The following is a 21,538-nucleotide window of genomic DNA, read 5'->3' on the forward strand; positions in this document are numbered from 1 at the left end:
GAGAGCGAGCGAGACGGCGCTATATCGGCCGTTCGCGTGAGAGCGAGCGAGACGGCGCTATATCGGCCGTTCGCGGGAGAGCGAGAGAGACGCCCAGTTCGCTTGAACGGAGTTGCGGTACGACGAAGGCTCCGCCTCTGGCTGAGAGTGGAGGCGCTCCGAAAGATCCCGGCACTCGCGGTTGAACTGTTCACGTGCACTGCGGACACGATTACTGGCGCGCACAATGTTACTTCGCGAAACTGTTACAATGATTGAGGCTCGCGGTTGAAGGATTTCACACGCGTGAGACTAATGAAACGAATCTTAACTTTGCTCGTTAAGATTATCGCGAACTCTCGAATTTGCACTATTTTTACTCTCCGTATGACGATCCGATCACTATGATGGAAAACGGAAGACTCTCGGGGAGAAAGCCTTTCTCCCGATAGATAAAGATTTGATCACGGATCGTATGATCGGACCTCGACGTATCCCTGATCATTACGTCAGATCGCGTGATATATAAGCCTGTTTATTGGCCAGGACCGTGTATTATTTCGCGTGATCACGCGGATCCTGGATGATTTTTGAAAAACCGTAACGGCGTACGTGAACGCGGGTTCGATAGCGCGCAAACGGATGGCGCTAGTATGACCGGGGGTAATAATTTTATGCGCGATTCAGGGCAAATCCTAAACAAAAATAAAAGAACAATAAAAAAGATTAGGTCCCCAAAATCTTTTTCAAAATATAATAAAATATAAAATATAATAAAATACAATAAAATAAAATAAAAAAAAGGATTAGACCCAAAAAAGGATTAGGCCTAAAATCCTTTTCAAAAGAATACCGCTCTTTTGTTTATGCTTGTCATTAACGTGACCCCCCCCACCCCCGCGTGACGTCATACCCCCGCTCCGCTGAGATCCCCTCGCACCTCACCTTCCTCAGAGGACCTGGGTTAGAACCGGCCTACTACATCTACTCGGATGATAGTGCGTAAATTTTTTCTTAAAGAATAATTATTCGCAAAAATTTAAAACGTTCACAAGGCATATGCATATATATTACTTGGTGCATTTACCAAGATATAGATTCTCAAATTTTGAGAATTCTATAGACCCTTCTTTACTCGCTAAACAGATATAGACGAGACAAATATCGAGGCGAAGTCGCTGAATCGAGAAATGAACCGGAGTCATTCACTTGCCGGACAACTGCTCTTACCACTGAGCTATTCGGCCTCACACCTTTGAGTGGATGTTGGATTGATGTAAAATGAAGAAATATTTTATTTTAGTGTTTTCGAAAGTTCTCGAGATAAGCTACAAGAATAAATAAATAGCAAGAATAATAAAAAGCAGGAGGTTCCGTTTAAAAAATGAAAGGTGACTTTCAAACGGCTCCAAGGTCAAACTAATGACACCATCTTATGGCTCCCTTGCAACTTTATAACTTTTGTCTGAAATATTTTTGGTCTGCGATATCCTGTATACAGGATGTTTCCAACAATACACATCAGTCGGATTGCCTATCTGCCCACCAGGGGCATGCTTTATTGGGCTCGCAAAATAAGATCAGAATACAAGGTCGAAGAAGAATAAGAAAAGGGAAATCGGCTTTTATCACTCTGTAGGGAACAGTTGTTCAATTTAATAATATACATAAATAAAATATTTATTTAATAATTTAGATAAAATAACATAAATAGTTTAATATGTAAATTTGAACAAATATAATAAAAAATATAATAATACTTATAATGAATACTATTTCTTATTTTTAAATATAATAAATTATAAAAATTGTAACGTAATCACTATTTTTTCCTAAACAACGAGCAATCCCGTCCATGAAAATGTCTCTCACTCGTTTTATCATGAATGAAGTGATTCCTGCACACGCGTTACGAAATCTATTTTTAAGAATTTCCACATCATTTTCCTGTAAAATTTGATACATTTTATTTTTTAAGAGGATAATAAAAAATATATACTTATTATATCTATGCATCCAACACTTCCAAAAATTGCTTCGTAGAATATTTCCCCGGAGAATATTTTTCAAAAATATATCGTCCGGCATTATTGAAATTCATTTACATAAATTGAGTAAGTTAGTATATAGTTGACGACATAATTAATAAGTTGGTAAATAATAACAATGTTTGGTATGTTGCAATAAGAGAATAAAAAATAAAGTTTTTAAATAAACTTACATGTTCAATAAGCAATTCAAAAAAATTTAAACGTCGTGGCTTATCACCAAATATGAGCTTTTATTGTATGCTATTTAAAAGGATGCCAACCTTTCCCCGCCCCCAAGGAATGTTTAATAATTTTTTGAATGGTAACATGGGTCATGTTCAAATCAACAAACAAGAGATGATCAAGAAACTATAAAAACAGAAATGCACCTGGATACTCAAACAATTTTGTTGGCAGAAAAAATCATACGTAAGAGATTACGATGGAAGGAAATAATTATTCATACAAAGAATTAACGGCCATGATCCTTATTTATGGCGAGTGTCGAAAAAATCAAAAGCAAACGGCTGCACTTTACGCTCAAAGATTTCCGGACAGACGACGTGTGGACCATAGTTTCTTTCACCGCTTGTGTGAAAGATTAAAAAGAAATGGACAATTTTATAAATCCACCAGGCCCATTCATGTTCCACAAGAAATAATTGATGCTGTTCAAGAGGTTGTTATAACAAATCCTCATATAAGCACAAGAGCAGTTACCGCATTTGAACATGAATCAGGTTACTGTTCATAAAATTATTAAATATTCCTTGGGTTGGCATCCATTTAAACGGCATACAACACACGAGCTCGTACCTCGTGATATGCTACGACGAATAAATTTTTGTGAATGGGTTATTGAACACGTAAGTATATTTATATTAGTATAGTTATATTTAAAAGTATATTTATTTTAGTATAGTTATATTTAAAAATTTATTTTCTATTTTTTTGTGCAGCATATCAGACGTTTTGTTGTCGATTGATATTAGTCGTCAACTTTATGCTAATACTCTATACTCGATTTACGTAGATGAATTTCAATGATGTCGGAAACGATATATTTTTGAAAAAATATTTTCTGAAGTGACGAGGCAATTTTTAAAAGTGACGGATGCATAAACAGACATAATGAGCATCATTGTGCGCAGCATAATCCACATTGTACGAAGGAAGTAAACATTCAAGGCAGATGGGCTATAAATGTGTGACTAGGAATAGTAGGGGATCACATTATCGGTCCCGAATTTATTGAAGGCAATGCAGATTATTATGTAAATTTTTTACTCCATCGGCTTGATGAACATTTTGAAGATGTGCCACTAATTAATAGGCTAGAAATAATATTTCAACAAAATGGATATCCCGCTCACACTTCTATTTTGGCAAGAACCATCATAAATCAAAAATTTCCTGGGAGATGGATCGGACTTCATGGTCCTCAGGAATAGTCACCACGCTCTCCGAATCTCACACCCATGAACTTTTTCATGTGGGGCTTCTTAAAAAATAAAGTTTACCATACCCTGCCGGAAAATGTAGAAATTTTTAAAACCAGGATTCGTAATGCGTGTGCATAGATCACTCTTCTCATGCTAAGACGAGAGAGAGAAAATTTCATTCATAGAATTACTCTATGTTTAGAAGAAAATGGTGGTTATATTGAACAATTATTATAATTTATATTTAAAGACCTTATATTTAAAGACTTATTATATTATATTTAAAGACCAAAAATATTTTTCATTTAATTTCATTATTATTTTTCATTTTTTATTATAATTTTTTTGTTTAAATTTATTTGGTAAATTTTATTTACATTATTAAAATATGTTAATATATATTATTAAATATTATAATTAAATAAAGTGTGATAATCTAAATTAATAATATGTTATAACCTATAATAAATAACAAATAAACTATGTGGAGAACACAAATTCCTTATACAGGGTGACCCATTTTAACTTAGGCAGCCAAATAACTCGAAAAATAAGCACACTACGAAAAAATGGTTAGAATCAAAATTTCGTCATTTCGAGGGATACGTACAATGACGTTAAAATCAGCCCCCCCACCCCTCCCTCTGGGCGGTGAGGGGGGGCAAGTTTGAAATCTTAAATGGAACCCCCTATTTTTCATTGCATATTCTTGTAGCTTATCTCGAGAGCTTTCCAAAACACTATAATTAAGTACCTTTTTATTAAGTACTTTTTGAGTTATAAGGCTTAAAATAATTTCTTAATTTTACATAAACCATAAAATATCTAGTAAACCATTCATTTTTCGATTATCTTACCTTCATACTTTTATGTACAAAATAATGAGAGGAATCAATTGGTGTAAAGAAAACACATAGTTGTTTCTAAGAAAAAATATGTAATTTGCAATTAACAATTCCATATTTTTTCTTAAAAACAACTGTATGTTTTCTTTACACCAATTGATTCCTCTCATTATTTTGTACATAAAAGTATGAAGGTAAGATAATCGAAAAATGAATGGTTTACTAGATATTTTATGGTTTATGTAAAATTAAGAAATTATTTTAAGCCTTATAACTCAAAAAGTACTTAATAAAAAGGTACTTAATTATAGTGTTTTGGAAAGCTCTCGAGATAAGCTACAAGAATATGCAATGAAAAATAGGGGGTTCCATTTAAGATTTCAAACTTGCCCCCCCTCACCGCCCAGGGGGAGGGGTGGGGGGGCTGATTTTAACGTCATTGTACGTCCCCCTCGAAATGACGAAATTTTGATTCTAACCATTTTTTCGTAGTGTGCTTATTTTTCGAGTTATTTGGCTGCCTAAGTTAAAATGGGTCACCCTGTATATTATTTTCTCTATACATTATTAAATGTAATGTATTTATATTATGCTGAATAATATACAAATAAATTTGGCAGCGTCGAGTTTTTTAATAATTAAAATTTTTTTAATTACGAGCTACATGAATCAACTGTTCATCGTTGAAGAAATCGGGATTCTAACTTTTACGACAAAGATGTAATAACTTTCGACGAAAATATAAACATAATTTTTCTTCATCTAATTATTTATCAGCAGTCAATCACATCTAACACACACACACACACACACACACACACACACACACACACACACACAACAGACAGACAGACACACACACACACTGTTGATAAACATAAAATAAAATCACACTCTTTTATTTTCGACGTAATTTTCTATTTAAATATATCATTAATTTTTGTAGATAGTTATGACAACTATTTTACACAATTTTTTTTAATACAGCAATTTTTTATTAAAATAATTTTTTGTAAAATAGTTCTATACAATAATGTTTTACTACTGAGATGACTCGACTTCTTTTTTTTACCTTTTTTTGAAAAGGTAATTTTTTAGGATACAATTCACTGCAACATTAAATAATATATAAAAAGCAACTGCATACAGTCGTATTCATCTCGTTTTCGCATTTTTTGTCCCTTTTTAAAATTTATTTTAGATTAGATTTTTTGAAGATCTAGCCGAGTTTTGCACGTTTATTGAATTGCTCGTCATCGTAATGAGATTGATTGCGATCGCGTATCTGTTCTCGTTTTATAGAAATCTTAATGCAGCCCCAAGAAATGTAACATCCGAGCCAAGCAAGCTGAGGAGGAAAATAATGCGAACTAGCTGGATTCAATTAAATAACACCAAATTCAATCCCGATACTGTTCTCAACACGGTAAATGTATCTTTTTGATTCATTAAAGCGAGATTTAAAGTTTTCATTATTTCAATTTGCTAAATTTATTCAATGTTGTCAAAAATTGCTCGAAAATTCTTGTGCACGATTCATGCTTTTTATTCAAAACCAATATATTTTACAAAATTATACAGCATTGTTAATTGTGTCTACAATAAAAAAGACATAAATTCCATAGTCGCACGGTAAAAAACATTTTGTATTTCTGTTAAAATTTTCTCGTGTAAAAACTATTGTGTTAAATTTTTAACATACTCTTATGTTAATGTAACATATTATCATTGCGTTATTTTGACATTTCTGTGTTGAAATAATATTCACCGGGTCTAAGAGTTAAAACAACACAATTAATATGTAAATGCACGAATTTTTGACGAAATATGTTATATGTTAAAATGAACAGATAAATTGTGTTATTTTTCTCTCTATAAGTTTCCATATATTAAATCGACATTTCTCTTCTGTTATTTATTATAAAAATGTAAAAATAACATTTTCTTTTAATTAAATTTAACATTATAAATATGTTAATTTAACGTAAATTTTATTTCCAGATAAAGTTTAAGTGTTACACTTTTGTGTTAATTTTTAAACATATTACTTGTGTTATTTATTTACATACTTGCCTTCTGTTAAATTAACATTAAAATTAGAGTGGATAAATTGGGACATGTGAAATATGTTAAATTTAACACAAAATTTTTTACTGTGCGGTATTTATAGTCTTATATTTAAAATTATCGTAGTACAGTCTAAAAATATTATATGATTATTTTATTGGCCATATGAAATTTTCAAACCTTACGATTATACTTAAGAAAATTTTAAAAATAATGTGCTAAATCGATCCTAATATTTATATCTTGTTTTTTTTGTTTCTTATATAGGCTATTTTACTCAATTTAATATTCAGTTAATATCATTTAATTATTCCATTATACATTTTTTACTTTAAAATACAATAATATGTGAAATGAATATTAACATATTGTATTGTATTGTCGTGAAGTATGAAATAGAGCAAACTTAATATCTTTGATTTCAATCGCGTATAACTTCACTTTGGAGCATTGTTTTGATACAAATTACTTGTTGTTTATAAAGGTACGTCTTTCCTCTTTCAGAATTATTTTTGATAATTGAAAAATATTGAATAGTTTTTTGTCAGCAAACGATCTAACGAGGTCATGGAAAGCAGAGAAATTCGTGTTTTGATGAAATATGAGTTCCACCGTGGAGCCACAACACGGCAGGCAGTCGACAATATCAACAGTGTGTTCCCTACCTAAGTCGCTACGAACGCGACAGTAGCTCGTTGGTTCAAAAGATTTCGTTCTGGAAATTTTGACCTGTCCAATGAACCGCGTGGTCGACCTGAAACTCAGGTGGATAATGATGTCCTGAAAGCCACCGTGGAAGCTGATTCCAGCCAAAGTGCACGTGAATTAGCACTGACTTTCGGTGTATCGAAGAAAATAATCCTGACTCACTTGGCGCAAATCGGCAAGGTGAAAAAGCTGGACAAGTGGGTGCCGCACGAATTGAACGATACACAAAAGCAATGGCGACTTGAAGCATGCCTTTCTCTTTTGTCTCGCAACAAAACCGAACCATTTCTCCATCGAATTGTTACCTGCCATGAAAAATGGATCATGTACGACAATCGCAAGCTGCTCCAAACGAAGCATCCATCAGAAGAAGCTGATAGTGACTGTTTGATGGTCTGGCTCAGGTGTCATCCACCATAGCTTCATGGAACCTGACAGATCGATCGTGGCGGATGTCTACTGCAACCAACTAGACGATATGATGCAAAATCTTGCGATTAAACAGCCGAGATTGGTCAATCGATCAACTCCCATCCTCTTGCACGACAACGCTCAACCTCACACCGCACGAACAACCGTGGCAAAGCTACAACACTTGGAGTTAGAGACTCTCCGTCACCCACCATATTCGCCAGACCTTGCACCCACTGACTACCATTTCTTTCGAAATTTGGACAACTTCTTGTCGGGAAAAAAATTCAATTCCGCAGAGGCTGTGAAAACGGCCTTCCAACAGTTCATCGACTCCCGTGAGCCAGGCTTCTACAGCAAAGGGATAAATGAGCTACCGTTGAAATGGCAAAAGTGTGTCGATAACCTGGGTGCATACTTTGATTAAAAATACAAAGTTTTTATTTGAAAAGAATCGAGTTTTATTTATCAAAATTTTGCTCCATTTCATACTTCACGACCCAATATGTATCCCCTACTATTATTACTCTGCCGCTCGTTATGTAATGTTGAAGCAAATACATAATTTAAAAATAAATACATAATTTTATATATATATATATATATATATATTGTATATATATATATATATATATATATATTATAATTGTGAAATAATTATTACAATTATTTTAATTGCGAAGAAAAAAACAAATGACAATGTATTGTTACGTCCAGAGGAGCTCACGATTCTTTTCTTTTCCTTATCTGGTACACATGTGCACGACTTCCGAAAATCGTTAATGATAGTTAAATAGGATTCTCAGTAAATACTCCAGAATAACAATCAGATATTTACGGACTGATAAAAGTAGCATTTGGCTAAATGAGGCGGCAATCAGTTAGACGAATTTGATATTTTCTGATCCACTTCACTAAAAAACTCACAAAATTAAACAAGCTACAGAAAATAAAGAAAACTATTTACAAAACGCGAGTGAGCGGATGTCGCGACAAGCACTCGTTTTATCTCAATGGGGTAGTAAAAGTCATCCCCTTATCTCCAACAGATGCATCTTACAAAGCATAAATTATCACCACTTCCGATACTGAGAATCCTAAGTCCCCCGTTTCGGAAGATGCTCTCCTATTCGCGGACAAATGTAATTAAATTCTGATTTGTTGCATTTGTTTTAAAATGTTCATAAGTAGGGACAGGAAGGAGACCACGGAAATCTAACGAGGGTTTCTATTCGTCAACTTCCCTTATTCCTCACGCTGGGAGAGGGTAATCCAAAACGATATATAAGCGCGAACTTTGGACAAATCGACGCTCGACGCTCAAAAAAAACACACTCAGTCAGACATACATTCATTCTTTCTTCGCTTGCTAGTTCACCTATTTACTCAGTTACATACTTACGTAGTTGCTCGGTTGTATACTTGCTTATCGAGTCAGTGCAAAAATCTTAACCAAGGAGGCCCAGCAGCAACCACCCTCTTCAACAAATATATCCAGAACCAATTCAGCGCTAATATCTCGCCATCTTCAACGCCAAGGGGGCCCAGCAATAATTTGTATCGATTTGTCCACGCTTTTCAAATAGTAAGTCTTATCTTTTATTTATTAAGTTCCTCTTCCCCCATCTTCCTTTATTGATAATAATTCGCTTCCCTAGTGGAACCCTCCGTCTCGCACAATCACGCTTAATACACACACACATACACACACAATCACGCTTAATGCATCTACATACATAGAACAATCACACTTAATATTATACTAGAGCCGTCACTAAAATGTTTATGTAAGTTTTATCTCCTTTATAATGTACAATAAATTTAATTAATTTTATTTCTTACAAATCCAACTTAATCAATTCCCCCCTCATCACTCACGCTCCTGAATCGCACTTGGTCCCCTCCCGGGTAAAAAGGATTAAGTTCCTTTACCAAAAAGGGGACCGACGAGCGGGCATTTGGACCAGAAATAGCGTAAAATCGACCCCTGGTGGTCGTTGACCTATCTTTGGCTCACCCGCAGGCTCGCTCGACCCGAGACTCTTGCTCTTAAGGCACCTATTTTCGGGATACAAGTGTTACGCCCTTCCTTCGGCCCATCCTTCCTCGGGCCTGGACGTAACATACGTAAATTTTGGGGGCTTGTCCGGGATTGATATGTGCGATTCAAGGAAACGGGGATGAGTGACGGGACTCGAGGTAAAGCCGATAAAAAGGAAGTAGAAAAATTTTATAAACTCGCTTTAGAAGAGAAAAAATCTAAACCTAAAATTGAAATTACATCATCTACTCCTGGTTTACCTCATACATCTACTCCAAAAAGAACTGTAGGGTCTATACCAAGACATTTTGATCTTTCTTTAGAGAACACAGACACAAGCATAAACAATACTATTCTAATAGCCAACACGCCCGAGCCAAACTCTGACAATTCTAGTGATATAACTTGCCAAGAATATTGTACACTTACTAATACTCTTATTTATAAAGCAGAAAAAGATTTTGATAGATCCGAAACCATGACTCACCAAAACCCATTTGCTACCTTAAAATACGCGGTTGAAGCCGTTCCTTTTTTCGATGGTAAAAACATTCCGCTCAGTTATTTTATTGAAGAATGTGAAGAAGCTAAATCCATGTTATCTAAAGAAGCTGAAGCACAATTTACTAAAGTTATAAGAACCCGAATAGTCGGCGAAGCCCGACGAACCATCCAAGATCAAGATTTTGACACAGTATCTAATTTAACTTCATATCTAAAACAAATTTACGGACCTTCCAAAAATGTATATAAATTACAAGGAGAATTAGGACGCATTTACCAAAAAAATGAAGAAGATGTAGTCACGTATGCAAATCGAGTAAAATTATTAGGAAAACAGATTTTAGAAGCATACCGCAGTACTAGTCGTTCTTTACCTGACCAAAATATGAAAGCATCATTAGAAGGAGACATGTGCAAATGTTTTATACGAGGACTCAAACCCGAAATAGAACAGAGAATCGCGCGAGACTTAAATGTGCATGGAACCGTCGCTGACGCCTTAAGGATAGAAAGAGAGCTTCAAGCAATAACAGATTTACGACAGGGACAAGACACTAACTCAGGTCAAAACAAACCGCGAATACGAGAAACTTGTCAGATCTGTTATAAGGAGGGACACGTGGCTAGCAACTGTAGGAAGCTCACACAATCATCCTCTTTAGGTCAAATTCCAGGAGCTTTAGGAACCGAAATTCTGATTTGCCAAATTTGTAAAAAACGCGGACACAGTGCAGATAAATGTCACTTGCGCGATCCTCAATATCGCCAGTAAATGTAATCCAGCAGCGAATTATAATTTGTCAAATATGTTCTAAAAATGGACACGACGCGAAACTATGTCGTCAAAACAACAACAATAATCAAGCCAACAAAACCTCTGTAATTTGTCAATGATGCGATAAACCTGGTCATTCCGCTAATAATTGTTGGAAGAAACAAAATGAACAATGCAATTCTACAAATAAAACAACCGTTACTTGTCAAATTTGCAACAAAATCGGACACGTCGCTAAGGACCAACTCTTTTTGTCGATACTGTAAGGAACAAGGGCATTCTTGAAAACTGTCAATTACGGATCGCGAGTAATAATCGTCGAAAAGAAAAAGACCAAGGAAACTATATGAGCAGAATGGACTACAATGGGCCCTCGACGTCGGGTGTGCGACAAGAGTCCGAGCGAGCTTCACACCCGTCCACTCAGCAGGATGCCAAATAAATCAACGAAACCCAGATGTACGACCTGTGACAGTGACCCTCGCTAAAGACAGTCGCCTACTGTTCAGGTCCAGCTCACCAAAACATCCGCTCATATAACTCTCATGCTAGATACAGGATCCGGACCGAATATAATTAAAGAAAAATTCACACCTAAAAATATTCAAATAAATTTTGATAATATTTTGAAATTAAATGGTATAAATAACTGTAGGGACAATTGTCTCCTACTCCGCCCGCGTTATACACACACGCACACATGTTCAGAAATCCTACCAGCTTTCTAATTCCCGCATGCATGCATCCGCTTCCACCTCTACAGATTTACAACCCTTGCATGTTCCGCAGCCGTATAGATTGCCATGTAACATTTGGCAAACACACGGCTTTTCCTTACGCAATCCGTCCCTTGTAAAATTTCTCCTTCCATAAGTAAAAAACTCCTCTCGGTTCATGCATGCCGAACCCGGATTTTTCTAGAGACCAATAACATTTCCGCCTCGAGACACATCGCGGACAGTACGCTCGCATACAGTACACATCCACACCTACGCATAGTATACAGGCCTTCGTAATTGTAATTAGAAGAAAATACAGAATTATTGTTTAACATAACGTTCGGTCTTAATTGTGTCTTACCCACAAATTGGTGACCCCGACGTGATTCTTTTCTTTTTCGCGAACCGCGAGTGATCTGCACAGTGCATCGTAGTGCTTGTCGCTTTGAGATTTTCAATATGGCTCACAACAACGGTAGTGGTGTCATGGACCGTGAAACGGCGAACCCGTCGCGTGCATCATCGATCGATCGAGTGTCAGTTAAAGTGCCACCGTTCATACCCACGGATCCGGAGTTGTGGTTCAGGATGCTGGAGGGCGGTTTCGTAGCTGCCGGAATAACCCAGGACAGTACCAAATATGGCCACGTTATCACAGCCCTCGACCAAAGGTATGCTCTGGAGGTCCGTGATATACTTATGAGAGAGGAACAATCATACGAGCTTTTGAAAACCGAATTGATCAAGCGCCTTGGCTCTTCGCGTGAGCAGAACACGCGCCGACTATTAGAAAACGAGCCTCTCGGAGATCGCAAGCCGTCGCAGTTTCTCCGACATCTTCGCGGCCTCGCCGGTACGGAGTTTCCGGAGGACATCTTGCAGACACTCTGGCTGGGCCGTCTGCCTAGACATGTCCAAGCACTCCTTGCGGCTCATCGGAATCTCACGCTCGATAAGCGAGCCGATATCGCGGATTCGATCGCGGACTTGTACGGCCCGGTAGGGCTCATCGCCGAGACGACAGCCACCGCACCTCAGCCTGCCCGAGCTCATGGTGATGATGTAACGCGCGTGATGACGGAGGTGGTACAGAGACTCGCAGCCATCGAAGTCAACTTCCAAGGAGCGCGTCATCTACTAGCGGAACCTGCGAAGCCTGCGGAAGGTCGCGCTCGCGCTCTCCGTCGCGCTTGCGCTCCCGATCGCGTACGCGGTCACGGAGCCGACGTCCTGGTGCAGCTAGCGACATATGCTGTATCACTGGTAATACGGCGATCAGGCAAGAAATTGCGAAAAGCCGTGCAAATACGACGACAAATCTTCGGGAAACGAACAGGGCAGTCGCTAATGGCGGCCGACGACATCAGCCCCGCGATATCGCGCCGCTTCTTTGTCAGCGACCGATCCACAAAGCTGCAATTCTTAATTGATACAGGAGCCGACGTGTGTATGTTTCCACGCTCGCACCTGCCGGGACCCCGTACAAAATCAAGCTATGAGCTCTCCGCGGCGAACGATACAACTATTGCTACGTTCGGAACGATAGCGCTCACACTGGACTTCGGACTGCGGCGGCAATTCACCTGGAGGTTTGTCGTTGCCGCTGTGTCCAAGCCGATCATCGGCGCAGACTTCCTCGTACACTATGGGCTCTTGGTGGACATGAGGAACCAGCGGCTGTTGGACGCGACCACTCAGCTCACCTCTCATGGAAGGGTGATTGAGTGTGACATTCCGAGCGTTAAGACTGTTTCAGGCTCATCGCAGTATCATGAACTCCTCCACCAATTTCCGGAGGTGTCACGACCGGACGGAGCCCCCAAGGCCGTAAGTCACTCGACGAGGCATTATATCACTACCACACCAGGGCCACCCGTCGCACAGAGACCACGTCGCCTTTCAACGGAGAAGTTGAAGGCGGCGAAGAAGGAATTCGAGGCCATGCTACGCCTGGGAATCGCTCGCCCGTCACAAAGCTCCTGGGCATCGCCCTTGCACATGGTATCGAAAAAGAGCGACGACTGGCGGCCTTGCGGAGATTATCGCGCCCTGGACGCGAGAACTTATCCAGATCGATATCCAGTGAGGCACATCCAGGATTTCTCCCAGTCACTTCGTGGGAAAAACATTTTTTCCACCATCGATCTGGTACGAGCCTTCAATTAGATTCCGGTCGCGGAGGAGGACATTCCAAAGACAGCCATTACGACGCCTTTCGGACTCTTCGAGTTCGAATTCATGACCTTCGGTTTGCGTAATGCAGCGCAGACTTTCCAGCGCTTTATTGACCAGGTGCTGCAAGGGCTGGAGTTCTGCTACGCGTACATCGACGATATCCTCATCGCATCAACGTCAGAGGTAGAACATCTGAAACACCTGAGAGTTCTGTTTGAGCGGCTGAAGAAGTATGGTGTCGTCATCAACCCAGCAAAATGCGTATTTGGACAGCCCGAAGTTAAATTTCTCGGCTACCTCGTTTCTGGCGCAGGGACTCGCCCGCTACCAGAAAAGGTCGACGCCATACGAGCCTATCCACGACCCGATACCGTGAAAAAATTACGACAATTCTTGGGCATGTTGAATTTTTATAGAAGATTCTTACCCAAGGCTGCAGAGATTCAAGCACCGCTTAACAACCTGCTGCTAGGCAATGTTAAAGGGAAGTCGCCAGTCAACTGGACATCAACGTCTATAGAAGCATTTGAATCAAGCAAGGAATGCTTAGCCCAAGCAACCTTGCTGGCTCATCCCGAGCCCGATGCACCGCTCGCAACTTTCAGCGACGCGTCAGACTACGCAGTCGGAGCAGCCCTCCAACAACGGATCGGAGATGCCTGGCAACCCCTTGAATTCTTTTCCAAAAAGCTAAGTCCTGCGGAAGCAAAATACGGAGCCTACGATCGGGAGTTACTTGCTATTTACCTAGCAATCAAGCACTTCAGGCACACCGTGGAGGGACGGTTGTTCACAGTCTACACGGACCACAAACCTCTCGTCTATGCGTTCCACAAGAAGACGGCCCAATGTTCACCTCGGCAGTTCAGACACCTGGATTTCATCGGACAGTTCACCACCGATATCCGCCACGTTTCCGGGGAGGACAACGTGGTAGCAGACGCTCTGTCGCGCGTAGAGGAAGTTCAGCGTACCCTCGATTTCGAAGCCTTGGCAGCAGCCCAATAAGAAGATGAAGAGCTCCGGCGATACCTGGAGGAAGACTCCACCCTCGTACTGAAAAAGGTGTGCATCCCTGGCACCAACGTGGCAGTATTTTGCGACATCTCATCACAAACAGTGCGGCCCTTTGTTACCCAAGAGTTTAGGAGAGTCGCATTCGACTCACTGCACCAGCTGTCTCACCCGGGAATCAACGCGATGGTCAAGCTCGTAACTCAGCGTTACGTATGGCCGTCGGTCAAATCTGATTGCAGACAATGGGCCCGCAGCTGCATCCAATGCCAACGCGCCAAGATCTCTCGCCATGTCTCCTCACCTGTCGGCACATTCGCACCACCTTCTGCCAGGTTCGAACATATACATATAGACATCATAATCATGCCACTGTCAGAGGGATGCCGATACTGCCTGACTACTGCCTGGTAGACCGATACTCTCGCTGGCCAGAAGCTGTTCCCCTGCACGACCAAGAAGCTTCAACTGTCGCACGTGCTCTCTACGATGGATGGATATCTCGGTTTGGCACGCCATTGAGAATAACCACGGATCAAGGTAGGCAGTTTGAGTCATATCTTTTCAAGCAATTGAATTACTTGTTAGGTACGACTCACCTGAGAACAACCGCATACCACCCTTCAGCCAACGGCATGGTTGAACGGTTACACCGTCAACTAAAAGCAGCAATCATGTGCCAACAGCAACATCGATGGACACAGAGCCTTTCTACCGTCTTGCTGGGCATCCGCTCAGCCTGGAAAGAAGACCTGCAAGCCACGGCAGCCGACATAGTCTACGGGCAGTCGCTACGTCTTCCGGGCGAGTTCTTAGGATCTCTACACCGCGACAACGCAACAGACAACGTAACAGATTTCGTCAAGGAGCTACGCCAACACCTGAGGGAATTGAGACCGACGAAGGTATCTCGTCATGGTACGGGTAAGACGTTCGTGTTCAAGGACCTTGCTACCTCGGAGGAAGTCTTTGTACGCCACGATAGTCTCAAACAGCCTCTGCAACAACCGTATGACGGTCCATACAAAGTAATTAAACGAGCAGAGAAGACGTTCGTGGTTTGCATGAACGGCCGTGACGTTACGGTTTCCATCGATCGCCTTAAACCAGCGTACATCATGGCCGATGATCCACTCGTCTCTCAGGAAAGCAACAACGATCAGAACCTTTCAGGCCCCTCCGAAAAGGACGCAGTAATCACAGACCTACCAGATACACACAAACACACACAGCAGAAAACAACACTAGAAAACTCGACCAAGCACATAACCAAATCAGGCAGACGTGTCCGCTTCCCGGACCGGCTACAGGGAGGATTTTCATAAATTCTCATATATCGTTAAACACTAGCAGGGGGGTACTGTAGGGACAATTGTCTCCTACTCCGCCCGCGTTATACACACACGCACACATGTCCACACATGTTCGGAAATCCTACCAGCTTTCTAATTCCCGCATGCATACATCCGCTTTCACCTCTACAGATTTACAACCCTTGCATGTTCCGCAGCCGTATAGATTGCCATGTAACATTTGGCAAACACACGGCTTTTCCTTACGCAATCCGTCCCTTGTAAAATTTCTCCTTCCATAAGTAAAAAACTCCTCTCGGTTCATGCATGCCGAACCCGGATTTTTCCAGAGACCAGTAACTTTTCCGCCTCGAGACACATCACGGACAGTACATATCGCTCGCATACAGTACACATCCACACCTATGCATAGTATACAGGCCTTCGTAATTGTAATTAGAAGAAAATACAGAATTATTGTTTAACATAACGTTCGGTCTTAATTGTGTCTTACCCACATAACTATCCTGTTTACACACTTGGAGAAATTATGTTAACACTTTTTGGAAAATCTGTATCTTTTCACATTGTATCCGACGACTTTCCGATTCCGCAATCCGGAATACTTGGAAATGATTTTTTCAAGCAAACTTCTTCAAAAATAGATTACGCGGAGGGACATCTAGACATTTCTGGAATTAATGTGCCTTTCTTTTCCCCCGAAACTATTACAGTGCAACCGAGATCCGAGTCATTATTTTACGTAAGAATAGTCAATCCTGAAATAAAAATAGGATACATACCGAAGTTAAAAGTAGAGCACGGAATTTATCTAGGGGATACAATAGTGGGAAACGTTTCTGGAAAGGCTTATTTGAATATCATAAGCACTTTAGACGAAGAGGTGGAAGTTCGTGTGCCAACATTATATTTAAAACCATTAGACAAATTATTCAATGATCATAATTCGAACATTGAAATATTCGACAAGGAGAAATCAACAAGATCATTGGAGGATTCCAGAAAAATCGATGAAACTCAAATTAATTTCATAAATGAAGATGGTTTCACAATCAATGATAACATTATTCTTAATGAAGATGCTGAAAGCGGCAATAAAATCCAAAAAGGAAACAAAGACGAAACACTTGAAAATATAAAACAAAAAGGGATAAATGAAAATAAAGAAATCAAAATTAAAACTTATCCAAATAAAAATTCTAGTTTAACAATCCCTGAAAAGAGAAGTTACCAAATCTCTTATGAAAATTTTAATAATTTAACCATCCTTGGAGGGGGAAATTACCAAATCTCTTTAGAAAAAAATAATTCTGGAATTTCGGAGGAAAGTTTCCAAACCTCGTCAGAAAATTCCAGCTCCGTCAATTGCAAGGAGGGAAATTACCAAACCTCTTTAGAAAAAAGTAATTCTGGAATTTCGGAGGGAAGTTTTCAAACCTCGTCAGAAAATTCCAGCTCCGTCAATTGCAAGAGGGAAATTACCAAACCTCTTTAGGAAAAATTAATTCTTGAATTTCGGAGAGAAGTTTCCAAACCTCGTCAGAAAATTCCAGCTCCGTCGATTGCAAGGAGGGAGGTTACCAAATCTCACTACGAAAATCGACACCTTATCCTAAAAAGAAAAGAAGTTCTTTATCCTCTCTAGACTTTACATCTCCAAAGGATGGATTATTTACAAGAAAAAACGATAATAATAAATTAGAAACCTCCTATGTTATAATAAAAGACCTCGTTCAAGAGGCTCAAGAACATAATTCAAACATTAGAAAAATCGAAAATTCTCGAAAAATTAATCACAAGAATAAGCCGTCTTCGAAACTTTTTACGTCCTTATGTAATAAATCTCAAGAAATAATAGATAAATTTACGAGAAAACATAAATCTAAACACGAGATTGACATTACAACTTCTGAGTCGCATCATTGCTTGGTACTTTCCGGGGAAACTAAGGAAGATCGACTTTCTAAAATTATTGACTCATTGCGATTAGAGCATTTAAATGGAAAAGAACAGGAAAACATAATAAAATTAATAACGAATAGTCAAGATTGTTTCCACATTCCTGGAGAAAATTTAACCGCAACTCACGTTTTGCAACATCGAATAACGACCACCGATGATCACTCGATAAATACTCGGCAATATAGATTTCCTCAAATACATAAAGAAGAAATAAACAAGCAGATAGAGGACCTCCTACAGGGAGGCATAGTGAAACATTCGCAGTCGCCTTACAATACGCCCATATGGATCGTGCCTAAGAAAGACGATTCTAAAGGAAATAAACGCTGGAGAATGGTTCTCGATTTTCGAATCTTAAATGAAAAAACTATTGGAGACGCTTACCCACTACCTAATATTGTTGATAAACTAGATCAACTAGGGGGAGCGCAATATTTTTCCATATGCGATCTCGCATCTGGATTTTATCAAATAAAAATGGATTCTGCCGACAGTCACAAAACCGCTTTTACAACTCCTTTCGGACCAAAAATAGAGTAAAATCGACCCTTATGATCGTTGACCTATCTTTGGCTCACCCGCAGCCTCGCTCGACCCGAAACACTTGCCCTTAAGGCACCTGTTCTCGGGATACAAGTGTTACGCCCTTCCTTCGGCCCATCCTTCCTCGGGCCTGGACGTAACAGTATAATTCTCTAAAAAATTTCTCTTTAAAATTATTTTAATTGATATTAATACTTTGTAATATAAAAAGATTTGTTCTACAATTTCTGATAATCAATGTCTATTCGATTTTGTTTTAGATTTTGTTTTATAATTATTTATTATTTTATATAATTTATTTTCATAAAATTATAGATATTGGCACTTCAACAAAAATTCCGCATTATTTAGAAAATAAATATGCGTATGTATCTTTTTGTAAAAATTTATTTTAATCAATTTTAAATCAGTTTTTAAAGTATTTACATTCTATCTTACTGAGTTTTCTTTCAGCCGCAAATGATAAGGAGAGCGGGTTATCGCGCAGAGGCTCATGTTATAATGACAGAGGATGGCTATTTACTGATATTACACCGTATTCCAGGTGGTAACAATTCTCTACTTGTGCTGATAATGCACGGTATTTTTAGCAGTTCCGTTGATTGGATTGTTTCTGGCAAAGACAAAGCACTCCGTACGATCTTTTAATCAATCTTTAAGAAATATTTCGAGGCTACATCTGGATATATATGTATCTGAATTGATATGACTTTATCGGAAAAATATCTAAAAGAAACTCTCGAATTGAAATGTCAAAAAAAATTTATAATATATTTTTAATTGTAATTGTTCGCGAGTGAGCGCGGATTGCTGCGACAGCGCAAAGTTTTGAAAACGCGGCAGACGGATGGCCGCGAGCAGATTATTTAACGCAAAAAACTTTACACGACACGTAATTCTTTTTTTGTTTTTTTTTTGAGTTTTATTTTCACCACACAATTAATAACAGTTTACACAAAAAAATGAACATATATTTCAGGTGCCAAAATAATAAAGAGAAGTCCGAGTGAGAAGCGATCGTTATATTTGCGGTTAGACAAAGCGGTTTTGCAAAGCGAAGCGGTTTTCAGAATACTGCGAGCAGCGATAAGTGCGAGACTTGGCGGGTCCACGCGCGGTGGCCATTATAAAGCGAGCGGATTTTTGGGCCCGCTTCGACGTGGACCAATTAATTTAATATTTTAGCGGTGACATTATCGCGGCGTGTGTCATTGGTTGTTGATGACGTCTCCCGTTGGATGTCGTTTATTTTCCATGCGCGCAATCTTTTAAGATCAGCTGATTGGCGATCAGCTGATCGTGACGGATGGGCGCGCATGCCCATGAGCGGCGCAAATTTCAACGGCGGTTGACAATAATATTGTCTGCGGTGATGATTAGCGTTTTTCTGGTGGCAAAAAAGGCGAGATAACTCGAGCGTTCGAGTTTTTTTTAACAAATAGTCCTTTCGAGAAGATTCTCGACGCCCGTTAATTTTTAAATTCTCGCTTATTTATTAGCGAAAACATGCGAATTTCGCTATGCGATTTTTTGACTAGAATGATTATTTTAATTTTGAACAGTAATACAACTTCCAACACATTTTACTTTTCGAAAATTTTTAAAATTCATCAGATAACACATATACTTATATATATATTATAATTTACATATTTGTGATATATTTAGAATTGCTTATTTAACGTATTACATAATGATTGAATTATACATGAATTCGCGATCTTAATTTATTTTTAAAAATACTAGCATATAAAGATATTGTAAAATAAGGGTAATATATTGTACGAGGATATTATATGAGAAGATTATAGAATAAATCGTATAATAAATGTAGCAAATAAACCTTTTTTTTACATTTTAGCTTACTTATTAGCGGATCGAAGATATGATGTTTGGTTGAGAAATTTTCGTGGTAATACCTACTCTAGAGCGCATATTTCCTTATCGCCGTCAGACCCAAAATTTTAGGATTTCAGATAAAATGATGCTTGAGAAATGACATAATAATGTAACAATATTTGATTTAATTTGATATCAGAGACTTGATCTATATATTTAATCATATCTACTTATTTAATCATATGCAACAGTCATTTTAAAATATCATTTATCTCGAGATATCCTCTATATAAGTATATAAGTGTTTCTATACAGGGTGTCCTATTTTAATGTCCCACCCCAAAAAATTTTCTTATTTTTAATTTTAGAAAAAGATGTTTCAGACAAAAGTTGTATGGTTTCAAGGAGGACATAAGATGGTGTCATTAGTTTTACCTTGAAGAGTCACATGAAGTTTACGTGAAGGTCATTTTGAATTTCTTAAATGTAACATCCTATATATTTTTGCATATTCTTGTAGCTTATCTCGAAAACTTTCCAAAACAGTATAAATACACATTTTTTCATCAAGTACTTTTCAAGTTATGAGGCTTGAAATCATTTCTTAATTTTACATAAACCATAAAATATCTTGTAAAATTTTTCGATTATCTTACCTTAATACTTTTATATACAAAATAATGAAAGAAATCAATTGGTGTAAAGAAAACAACTGTGTGTTTTCTTTACATCAATTGATTTCTCTCATTATTTTGTATATAAAAGTATTAAGGTAAGATAATCGAAAAATGAATATTTTACAAGATATTTTATGGTTTATGTAAAATTAAGAAATGATTTCAAGCCTTATAACTCGAAAAGTATTTCACGGAAAAATAATTTATTAGTGTTTTGGAAAGCCTTCGAGATAAGCTACAAGAATATGCAAAAATATATAGGGTATTCCATTTAAGAAATTCAAAATGACCTTCACGTAACCTTCATGTGATTCTTCAAGATCAAACTAATGGCACCATCTCATGTCCCCCTTAAAACTATACAACTTTTGTCTGAAACATCTTTTCCTAAAATTAAAAATAAGAAAGTTATTTGGGGTGGAACATTAAAATGGAACACCCTGTATAAGATTCTTTATACACGGTGTTTCGCATAAGCAGATATCTTACTGCAT

At 38.4% G+C, this 21,538-nt stretch overlaps 2 protein-coding genes and 1 pseudogene across 2 annotated transcripts; all 3 read left to right on the top strand.

The window, feature by feature from the left end:
• Nucleotides 1-6,930: 6,930 nt before the first annotated feature.
• On the top strand, nt 6,931-7,909 carry LOC112637436 (annotated as a pseudogene).
• A 4,071-nt stretch (nt 7,910-11,980) lies between these two features.
• Nucleotides 11,981-13,687, top strand: LOC112637440. The gene has a single exon (XM_025407206.1). The coding sequence runs from the start codon at nt 11,981-11,983 to the stop codon at nt 13,685-13,687; it is 1,707 nt and encodes a 568-aa protein (XP_025262991.1).
• A 1,268-nt stretch (nt 13,688-14,955) lies between these two features.
• Nucleotides 14,956-16,035, top strand: LOC112637441. The gene has a single exon (XM_025407207.1). It carries the CDS (start codon nt 14,956-14,958, stop codon nt 16,033-16,035), a length of 1,080 nt encoding a protein of 359 aa, XP_025262992.1.
• The last annotated feature ends 5,503 nt before the right edge of the window (nt 16,036-21,538 follow it).

The sequence above is a fragment of the Camponotus floridanus genome, unplaced genomic scaffold, assembly GCF_003227725.1.
Source record: "Camponotus floridanus strain SB8 unplaced genomic scaffold, Cflo_v7.5 scaffold167, whole genome shotgun sequence".
In the NCBI taxonomy this organism is placed as follows: Eukaryota; Metazoa; Arthropoda; class Insecta; order Hymenoptera; family Formicidae; genus Camponotus; species Camponotus floridanus.

Coding starts and splice junctions, on each gene's coding strand:
- LOC112637440 (XM_025407206.1), top strand. CDS start 11,981: ATGGCTCACAACAACGGTAGTGGTGTCATGGACCGTGAAACGGCGAAC.
- LOC112637441 (XM_025407207.1), top strand. CDS start 14,956: ATGGGCCCGCAGCTGCATCCAATGCCAACGCGCCAAGATCTCTCGCCA.